Here is a 12,045-nt window from a genome sequence, read left to right as displayed (position 1 = left end):
CTGTATACATTACTGTCATTCACCAGCCTATACCATGCAGTGGGGGCATCACGCTCCTGTATACATTACTCTCATTCACCAGCCTATACCATGCAGTGGGGGCATCACGCTCCTGCATACATTACTGTCATTCACCAGCCTATACCATGCAGTGGGGGCGTCACGCTCCTGTATACATTACCGTCATTCACCAGCCTATGCCATGCAGTGGGGGCGTCACGCTCCTGTATACATTACTGTCATTCACCAGCCTATACCATGCAGTGGGGGTGTCACGCTCCTGCATACATTACTGTCATTCACCAGCCTATACCATGCAGTGGGGGCGTCACGCTCCTGCATACATTACTGTCATTCACCAGCCTATACCATGCAGTGGGGGCGTCACGCTCCTGTATACATTACTGTCATTCACCAGCCTATACCATGCAGTGGGGGCATCACGCTCCTGTATACATTACTGTCATTCACCAGCCTATACCATGCAGTGGGGGCGTCACGCTCCTGTATACATTACTGTCATTCACCAGCCTATACCATGCAGTGGGGGCATCACGCTCCTGCATACATTACTGTCATTCACCAGCCTATACCATGCAGTGGGGGCGTCACGCTCCTGTATACATTACTGTCATTCACCAGCCTATACCATGCAGTTGGGGTGTCACGCTCCTGCATACATTACTGTCATTCACCAGCCTATACCATGCAGTGGGGGCATCACATTCCTGCATAAATTACTGTCATTCACCAGCCTATACCATGCAGTGGGGGCATCACGCTCCTGTATACATTACTGTCATTCACCAGCCTATACCATGCAGTGGGGGCATCACACTCCTGCATACATTACTGTCATTCACCAGTCTATACCATGCAGTGGGGGCGTCATGCTCCTGTATACATTACTGTCATTCACCAGCCTATACCATGCAGTGGGGGAGTCACGCTCCTGTATACATTACTGTCATTCACCAGCCTATACCATGCAGTGGTAGCATCACGCTCCTGCATACATTACTGTCATTCACCAGCCTATACCATGCAGTGGGGGTGTCACGCTCCTGTATACATTACTGTCATTCACCAGCCTATACCATGCAGTGGGGGCGTCACGCTCCTGTATACATTACTGTCATTCACCAGCCTATACCATGCAGTGGGGGCATCACGCTCCTGTATACATTACTGTCATTCACCATCCTATACCATGCAGTGTGGGCGTCACGCTCCTGTATACATTACTGTCATTCACCAGCCTATACCATGCAGTGTGGGCGTCACGCTCCTGCATACATTACTGTCATTCACCAGCCTATACCATGCAGTGGGGGCGTCAAGCTCCTGCATACATTACTGTCATTCACCAGCCTATACCATGCAGTGGGGGCATCACGCTCCTGTATACATTACTTTCATTCTCCAGCCTATACCATGCAGTGGGGACATCACGCTCCTGCATGCAGTACTGTCATTCACCAGCCTATACCTTGCAGTGGGGGCGTCACGCTCCTGCATACATTACTGTCATTCACCAGCCTATACCATGCACTGGGGGCGTCACGCTCCTGCATACATTACTGTCATTCACCAGCCTATACCATGCAGTGGGGGCGTCACGCTCCTGTATACATTACTGTCATTCACCAGCCTATACCATGCAGTGGGGGCGTCACGCTCCTGCATACATTACTGTCATTCACCAGCCTATACCATGCAGTGGGGGCGTCATGCTCCTGTATACATTACTGTCATTTATCAGCCTATACCATGCAGTGGGGGGCGTCACGCTCCTGCATACATTACTGTCATTCACCAGCCTATACCATGCAGTGGGGGCATCACGCTCCTGTATACATTACTTTCATTCTCCAGCCTATACCATGCAGTGGGGACATCACGCTCCTGCATGCAGTACTGTCATTCACCAGCCTATACCTTGCAGTGGGGGCGTCACGCTCCTGCATACATTACTGTCATTCACCAGCCTATACCATGCACTGGGGGCGTCACGCTCCTGCATACATTACTGTCATTCACCAGCCTATACCATGCAGTGGTGGCGTCATGCTCCTGCATACATTACTGTCATTCACCAGCTTATACCATGCAGTGGGGGCGTCACGCTCCTGTATACATTACTGTCATTCACCAGCCTATACCATGCAGTGGTGGCGTCATGCTCCTGCATACATTACTGTCATTCACCAGCTTATACCATGAAGTGGGGGCGTCACGCTCCTGCATACATTACTGTCATTCTCGAGCCTATACCATGCAGTGGGTGCGTCATCCTCCTGTATACATTACTGTCATTCACCAGCCTATACCATGCAGTGGGGGCGTCACGCTCCTGTATACATTACTGTCATTCTCCAGCCTATACCATGCAGTGGGGGCGTCACGCTCCTGTATACATTACTGTCATTCACCAGCCTATACCATGCAGTGGGGGCGTCACGCTCCTGTATACATTACCGTCATTCACCAGCCTATACCATGCAGTGGGGGCGTCACGCTCCTGTATACATTACTGTCATTCACCAGCTTATACCATGCAGTGGGGGCGTCACGCTCCTGTATACATTACTGTCATTCACCAGTCTATACCATGCAGTGGGGGCATCACGCTCCTGCATACATTACTGTCATTCACCAGCATATACCATGCAGTGGGGGCGTCACGCTCCTGTATACATTACTGTCATTCACCAGCCTATACCATGCAGTGGGGGCGTCACGCTCCTGTATACATTACTGTCATTCACCAGCCTATACCATGCAGTGGGGGCATCACGCTCCTGTATACATTACTGTCATTCACCAGCCTATACCATGCAGTGGGGGTGTCACGCTCCTACATACATTACTGTCATTCACCAGCCTATACCATGCAGTGGGGGCGTCACACTCCTGCATACATTACTGTCATTCACCAGCCTATACCATGCAGTGGGGGCGTCACGCTCCTGTATACATTACTGTCATTCACCAGCCTATACCATGCAGTGGGGGCGTCACGCTCCTGCATACATTACTGTCATTCACCAGCCTATACCATGCAGTGGGGGCGTCACACTCCTGTATACATTACTGTCATTCACCAGCCTATACCATGCAGTGGGGGCGTCACGCTCCTGCATACATTACTGTCATTCACCAGCCTATACCATGCAGTGGGGGCGTCACGCTCCTGTATACATTACTGTCATTCACCAGCCTATACCATGCAGTGGGGGCGTCACGCTCCTGCATACATTACTGTCATTCACCAGCCTATACCATGCAGTGGGGGTGTCACGCTCCTGCATACATTACTGTCATTCACCAGCCTATACCATGCAGTGGGGGCGTCACGCTCCTGTATACATTACCGTCATTCACCAGCCTATGCCATGCAGTGGGGGCGTCACGCTCCTGTATACATTACCGTCATTCACCAGCCTATGCCATGCAGTGGGGGCGTCACGCTCCTGTATACATTACTGTCATTCACCAGCATATACCATGCAGTGGGGGTGTCACGCTCCTGCATACATTACTGTCATTCACCAGCCTATACCATGCAGTGGGGGCGTCACGCTCCTGCATACATTACTGTCATTCACCAGCCTATACCATGCAGTGGGGGCGTCACGCTCCTGCATACATTACTGTCATTCACCAGCCTATACCATGCAGTGGGGGCGTCACGCTCCTGCATACATTACTGTCATTCACCAGCCTATACCATGCAGTGGGGGCGTCACGCTCCTGTATACATTACCGTCATTCACCAGCCTATGCCATGCAGTGGGGGCGTCACGCTCCTGTATACATTACTGTCATTCACCAGCCTATACCATGCAGTGGGGGTGTCACGCTCCTGCATACATTACTGTCATTCACCAGCCTATACCATGCAGTGGGGGCGTCACGCTCCTGCATACATTACTGTCATTCACCAGCCTATACCATGCAGTGGGGGCATCACGCTCCTGTATACATTACTGTCATTCACCAGCCTATACCATGCAGTGGGGGCGTCACGCTCCTGCATACATTACTGTCATTCACCAGCCTATACCATGCAGTGGGGGCGTCACGCTCCTGTATACATTACTGTCATTCACCAGCCTATACCATGCAGTGGGGGCGTCACACTCCTGCATAAATTACAGTCATTCACCAGCCTATACCATGCAGTGGGGGCGTCACGCTCCTGTATACATTACTGTCATTCACCAGCCTATACCATGTAGTGGGGGCGTGATACTCCTGCATACATTACTGTCATTCACCAGCATATACCATGCAGTGGGGGCATCACGCTCCTGTATACATTACTGTCATTCACCAGCCTATACCATGCAGTGGGGGCATCACGCTCCTGCATACATTACTGTCATTCACCAGCCTATACCATGCAGTGGGGGCATCACGCTCCTGCATACATTACTGTCATTCACCAGCCTATACCATGCAGTGGGGGCATCACGCTCCTGCATACATTACTGACATTCACCAGCCTATACCATGCAGTGGGGGTGTCACGCTCCTGCATACATTACTGTCATTCACCAGCCTATACCATGCAGTGGGGGCGCCACGCTCCTACATACATTACTGTCATTCACCAGCCTATACCATGCAGTGGGGGCGCCACGCTCCTACATACATTACTGTCATTCACCAGCCTATACCATGCAGTGGGGGCATCACGCTCCTGTATACATTACTGTCATTCACCAGCCTATACCATGCAGTGGGGGCATCACACTCCTGCATACATTACTGTCATTCACCAGCCTATACCATGCAGTGGGGGCATCACGCTCCTGTATACATTACTGTCATTCACCAGCCTATACCATGCAGTGGGGGCATCACGCTCCTGTATACATTACTGTCATTCACCAGCCTATACCATGCAGTGGGGGCGCCACGCTCCTACATACATTACTGTCATTCACCAGCCTATACCATGCAGTGGGGGCATCACGCTCCTGCATACATTACTGTCATTCACCAGCCTATACCATGCAGTGGGGGCATCACGCTCCTGCATACATTACTGTCATTCACCAGCCTATACCATGCAGTGGGGGCATCACGCTCCTGCATACATTACTGACATTCACCAGCCTATACCATGCAGTGGGGGTGTCACGCTCCTGCATACATTACTGTCATTCACCAGCCTATACCATGCAGTGGGGGCGCCACGCTCCTACATACATTACTGTCATTCACCAGCCTATACCATGCAGTGGGGGCGCCACGCTCCTACATACATTACTGTCATTCACCAGCCTATACCATGCAGTGGGGGCATCACGCTCCTGTATACATTACTGTCATTCACCAGCCTATACCATGCAGTGGGGGCATCACACTCCTGCATACATTACTGTCATTCACCAGCCTATACCATGCAGTGGGGGCATCACGCTCCTGTATACATTACTGTCATTCACCAGCCTATACCATGCAGTGGGGGCATCACGCTCCTGTATACATTACTGTCATTCACCAGCCTATACCATGCAGTGGGGGCGCCACGCTCCTACATACATTACTGTCATTCACCAGCCTATACCATGCAGTGGGGGCATCACGCTCCTGTATACATTACTGTCATTCACCAGCCTATACCATGCAGTGGGGGCATCACGCTCCTGTATACATTACTGTCATTCACCAGCCTATACCATGCAGTGGGGGCGCCACGCTCCTACATACATTACTGTCATTCACCAGCCTATACCATGCAGTGGGGGCGTCACGCTCCTGTATACATTACTGTCATCCACCAGCCTATACCATGCAGTGAGGGCGTCACACTCCTGCATAAATTACTGTCATTCACCAGCCTATACCATGCAGTGGGGGCGTCACGCTCCTGCATACATTACTGTCATTCACCAGCCTATACCATGCAGTGTGGGCGTCGTGCTCCTGTATACATTACTGTCATTCACCAGCATATACCATGCAGTGGGGGCATCACGCTCCTGTATACATTACTGTCATTCACCAGCCTATACCATGCAGTGGGGGCGTCACGCTCCTGTATACATTACTGTCATTCACCAGCCTATACCATGCAGTGGGGGCATCACGCTCCTGCATACATTACTGTCATTCACCAGCCTATACCATGCAGTGGGGGCATCACGCTCCTGCATACATTACTGTCATTCACCAGCCTATACCATGCAGTGGGGGCATCACGCTCCTGCATACATTACTGTCATTCACCAGCCTATACCATGCAGTGGGGGCATCACGCTCCTGCATACATTACTGACATTCACCAGCCTATACCATGCAGTGGGGGCGCCACGCTCCTACATACATTACTGTCATTCACCAGCCTATACCATGCAGTGGGGGCGCCACGCTCCTACATACATTACTGTCATTCACCAGCCTATACCATGCAGTGGGGGCGTCACGCTCCTGCATACATTACTGACATTCACCAGCCTATACCATGCAGTGGGGGCGTCATGCTCCTGCATACATTACTGTCATTCACCTGCCTATACCATGCAGTTGCGATGTCACGCTCCTGCATACATTACTGTCATTCACCATTCTATACCATGCAGTGGGGGCGTCACGCTCCTGTATACATTACTGTCATTCACCAGCCTATACCATGCAGTGGGGGCATCACACTCCTGCATACATTACTGTCGTTCACCAGCCTATACCATGCAGTGGGAGTGTCACGCTCCTGCATACATTACTGTCATTCACCAGCCTATACCATGCAGTGGGGGCGTCACGCTCCTGCATACATTACTGTCATTCACCAGCCTATACCATGCAGTGGGGGAGTCACGCTCCTGTATACATTACCGTCATTCACCAGCCTATGCCATGCAGTGGGGGCGTCACGCTCCTGTATACATTACCGTCATTCACCAGCCTATACCATGCAGTGGGGGCGTCACGCTCCTGCATACATTACTGTCATTCACCAGCCTATACCATGCAGTTGGGGTGTCACGCTCCTGCATACATTACTGTCATTCACCAGCCTATACCATGCAGTGGGGGCATCACATTCCTGCATACATTACTGTCATTCACCAGCCTATACCATGCAGTGGGGGCGTCACGCTCCTACATACATTACTGTCATTCACCAGCCTATACCATGCAGTGGGGGCATCACACTCCTGCATACATTACTGTCGTTCACCAGCCTATACCATGCAATGGGAGTGTCACGCTCCTGCATACGTTACTGTCATTCACCAGCCTATGCCATGCAGTGGGGGCATCACGCTCCTGCATACATTACTGTCATTCACCAGCCTATACCATGCAGTGGGGGCATCACACTCCTGCATACATTACTGTCATTCACCAGCCTATACCATGCAGTGGGGGCGTCACGCTCCTGCATACATTACTGTCATTCACCAGCCTATACCATGCAGTGGGGGCATCACACTCCTGCATACATTACTGTCATTCACCAGCCTATACCATTCAGTGGGGGCGTCACTCTCCTGCATACATTACTGTCCTTCACCAGCCTATACTATGTCATCCATCATATCAGGATATGTCTGCAGGTTAACGGTGCACACTGTAAGATCCCCCATAGTCATCTTATATACTCAGATGTCTCCTATTATAAGTATTGCACTCTTCCAGGTGGACATCTTTGTGTGTTTACGTAGGGTGCTAGACATATTGTTATAAGGTGCCACAGTATAATGCAGTATTCTATACAGTTCTGTAGAATATTAGCTTGAAGTTCAAAGCCACTCTATCTAGCTTACATCCATCCTGAAGGATAGGGATAAAAGCACACATCTCTACCTGACCTCTATCTTCTGTGTCTGCACCAGGGGCAGCAATGTTGGACTCGGGCATGAAGGGCAAATCAGTGAATGCAGTGGAAAAGGCCCAAGCTTAAAGGGTCTGGCCAATCACTGGAGAGGACAAAGCCTACATTGAACCAGGCCTCTTTATAAAGGAGCTCTAAACTTGGTATAGTTACCAAGCACCCAACTTGATGCATGAGCCTGCTCCACCTAGTTACTGACCCTCAGAGTAACAATGTATAATCAGAGAGTATGGTATGGAACCTAACCACTTGAGGGTGGGGTGGTCCACCAGGGATTTCTCCTGTACACCTGAGGGCCAGTCCAACTGTGAGGGACTGTAAGGATGAGATGGCCTCCTTCTATAAGGAAGATAATACCATGGAGCAATCTATTCTTATTTATTGTAATCTTCTGGAAGATCACCAGTAAGCCCACCCCATCCTCTGACCTCTCAGCACAGCTTGGAGGATGGCCACGTCCATCCCTTGGCCTCTATCCTTTTGTTCCCGGAGGATGGTCAGCAGAGATCCCATGCTGACAATATCCTGTATCTGTGGGACGAGAGGACATACGTGTAAGGGATTTTTGTTTGGTGCTCTCTTAATTTAAATAGTAAAATAAATATTTTATTCATAGTTTTTTTTTACTCTGTCGACCTTTTCTACTGTCTACCTATTCTATGTAGACCTTTTGACCCTGTTGACCTAATGCATGTCTACCATTAGTGGTCAACCTATTGACTGTAGACCTTTGTAGTGTAGATCTAATGATCCACACCCAACAAAGAAGAAGCCCATGGTATTATATCCAAGCGGCATAAAGTATCTATATGACAGCGATAATATAAGGCATGATGAAGTTATATAACATGATAATGGTGTCGTTCAATAAGATAAGAAGGAATGAAACAGATGTATCCAAACATAGTGTAACATTGTATCAACATGTTCCTGCCAATGATTCTATGTAAGATAGAGCCAGCAGGAGAAGATTCTCAGGCTGCTGCCAAATCACTACTGCTCCTTATTTCCTCCGGGGCACTGAACAGGGAATGAGCGCACCCGGAACCCCTTCCTATGAATGTAACAGCCAGTGCAGATTAGACGTCTATGAAGAGATCAGAGTGAGACATCAGAGAAGAGACATCAGAGTCGTACACATGTCTGACGCATCTGCTCTTGCGGTGGCAGCTGCGTGTGGTAGACTAATGGTTCGGAGGGCATGCAGTCAGTTTACTGTCTGTTGGGATCGACGCCGGAATCCCGACATCCATCGATAAACCGACAGCCGGCATCCTTACACGCGCCCGTACTTCCCTCTCGGTTGGTGGGTCCATGCCACCACCCGATTGGGAATGCAGCCGAGGTAGCGAGGGGGCTCGCGGCTTTGCTGCCGGGATGCCACTGACGGTATACTGACAGGTGGCACCTCGTCTGCAGGGATATTGTATCTATCGCACTCAGGGGGCACGTGGCGGGGATTACAGTCTATACAGAAATCTGATTGATCTCTTGTACCAAATATAAGGTTGGCACAAAAGCGCAGTGACAGAAATGGCGGCTACTTTCACAGGAAGATGGACAGGACGATGTGGCCGCATAGAGGTGCGCAGGTCTACATAGACACACCGGAAGCCGGTATGCATGGAAACCTGAATCAGGCCCAGTGTATGTACAAGGTATGATGGTGACTACGGAGGGCGGCCATCATTATGCAGGAAACATTTTATACCCCTAGGCAGAGCATCAGGTGAATGGCAGTCAGGAGTCAATGCTTAGTAGGTAGGTACAGGTGCTAGCCAATAGGAGGCCTTTTACTCTTGCTAGGGGGGTAGTTGAGCCGTCTTAGCGCCTAGTCAGACAGGTCTGTATCTCTTTTGTGTGGATTCCTGTCCTGGATAGTCACAACATGATTCTGCATACCCAGGCTAAGTGTGTACTTATAGTCCTTCTTGGTCTTTGTACACAATATATTGTCTCCTATTGCTTTCGCGTCTTCCCTGTCTGCTTCCTTTCCTATTTTCTTCATCTTTATTTTCATTTTGTTCTCCTTCCCTTGTTTTCCCCTTGTCACAGCCTTACTTCCCCATATCTTGTCCCCGCCACTGGTCAAGACAGTCTACTCAGTCTACTTTGCCCACTTCTGCAATGCGCCTGAACCAGCTGCGAAGGCCACGCCCTGTCTGCTGCTAGGTGAGGCCTGTTCTGGGTCCGGAGTGTGTCTTTTCGGCCCCACAATGATGGATTTCTGGACTCAACATGGTGCTAGAACTGTTTATCAACACAGTGTAGGAAGAATTCCTTGGGGTTTGGTTCTTTGATCATCAAATGCTCCTGAGGACCTTGTGTGGCAAGGGAAAGTGACAGGAAAGGCATAATAATTGGGATGAACCAGCCGCAGCTTGCACAGTTTGGGAGAGCAGCTGTACACCTGGCTTCTCCATTAGCATTTGGGCCAACACAGGTAGTCATTACATAAAACAAGTGAGTGCTATTCACCAGAGGACAGTTCTCTGGAGACCATGGTTGTAGTAGTGCGTACATGGTAGGCAGAATGTGCCCCGGTTCTTGGTGACTTGGTGTAGATGTACGGTGGTTGTGTCCTTGTGGTTGTGTACCAGGAGACTGGTCTCAGTGTGAGGATTACATGGCTAGACAGAAATCGGATTTTGGAAACCATTGTGGTAGCCTTGCATATCACTGTCTTCTCCTGCAACCATCTAATTGTGAAGAACAAAGCGGCGACCAATTTTGTAACAATAATTTGTCGTTGAGTAATTTATGTGGGTGTCAAGTATTAGCGCAATCCAATCGCACGGGTGTTCACAAGGTGATTGACAGGAGGAAGCCGTTCGTGGGTGGTAACTGATCGTTTACTGGGAGTGTCCGGAAAAACGCAGGTGTTCTCAAGCATTTTCAGGGAGGGTGTGTGACCTCAGCCCCTGCCCCGATCAGCCTGTTTGTATCGCTCTGTAGGAGTAAGTCCTGGGCTGCGTGCAGACTGCATACAGTGGATTTTTGTAGCTCAGCGTACACATGGGATCACACACTTGCACAGTGAATGTACTCTCTCCCTGGAGACGGCGACTATCTGAACGCGGGACAGTAAATTTAGCAGCCCAGTGATCAGATCCTAATGACCCCCAATGTACTGTATGGTTCTGTGATAATGAGCTACTTTCAGAGTTGGGTGTCAATGCATTTAGCATTTTACCCACAAAATACATCTTTTCACAAAGTGCATGGGGTGAATTAACATAGCGACAGTAACTGATGGATATATACGCAGTGTTGCTGATAAACAAGATGACTATTTACCATCTGGCAGGTTTCAGCTTCAATTGAAACCTGACGTCGTTGTCTATTATTTTTGAAAGCTCTAAATGCTGTCGGTTTTTATCTTTCACTTCAAAACTAAAGTCACACAGAAGCTACAAAATGACGGCAAACCACCCCCAGCAGAAGCACTGCATAGATCAGTATGATCAGCGAGATCTGTGCAGGCTTCGTTAGGTTTACAGTATTTGAACAAATGACATTTTAAGAAAGGAGGAGCTTCCACAGTAACATCAGCCCTTTCAGAGGAGGCACCACCACAGCAACAACAGCCAAGCTAGGAGAGGTTCCTCCACAGCAACATCAGCCAAGCTAGGAGAGGTGCCTCCACAGCAACAACAGCCAAGCTAGGAGAGGTACCTCCACAGCAACAACAGCCAACCAAAGAGAGGTGCCTCCACAGCAACAACAGCCAACCAAAGAGAGGTGCCTCCACAGCAACAACAGCCAAGCTAGGAGAGATACCTCCACAGCAACAACAGCCAAGCTAGGAGAGGTGCCTCCACAGCAACAAAAACCAACTTAGAAGAGGTGCCTGCACAGCAACAGCGGACTAGTTAGAGGTAATGCCACCACAGCAACAACAACCCAGAAAGGGATGGCACCACCACAGCAACAACCACCCAGAAAGGGATGGCACCACCACAGCAACAACCACCCAGAAAGGGATGGCACCACAGCAACAACAGGCAGCCAGAGGAGGTACCACCACAGCAACAACAGCCCAGCCAGGAAAGGTGCCATTACTGCCACTGCAATCCAGTCAAAGGTGATGCCATCACAGTAACACAGTCAAGCAAGTGGAGAAACCTCCACAGCAACAGTAGCCCTCACATGGGAGGTTCCTCCACAGTAACAACCATCCAGCCAGGGGTGTCACT

General features: G+C 49.9%; 1 protein-coding gene across 1 annotated transcript in view; it reads right to left on the bottom strand.

Annotated features, from left to right (window-relative positions):
• Window positions 1-12,045, bottom strand: part of LOC135050927 (transient receptor potential cation channel subfamily M member 2-like) — a 307,254-nt gene that overhangs the window by 246,572 nt on the left and 48,637 nt on the right. Inside the window, exon 4 of the mRNA XM_063957173.1 lies at window positions 8,278-8,380. Coding sequence (XP_063813243.1) covers window positions 8,278-8,380 — 103 coding nt within the window. The remainder of the gene's footprint in view (window positions 1-8,277; window positions 8,381-12,045) is intronic.

This window comes from Pseudophryne corroboree, chromosome 2 (genome assembly GCF_028390025.1).
Source record: "Pseudophryne corroboree isolate aPseCor3 chromosome 2, aPseCor3.hap2, whole genome shotgun sequence".
In the NCBI taxonomy this organism is placed as follows: domain Eukaryota; kingdom Metazoa; phylum Chordata; class Amphibia; order Anura; family Myobatrachidae; genus Pseudophryne; species Pseudophryne corroboree.
This window is presented reverse-complemented; position numbering and strand designations above follow the sequence as displayed.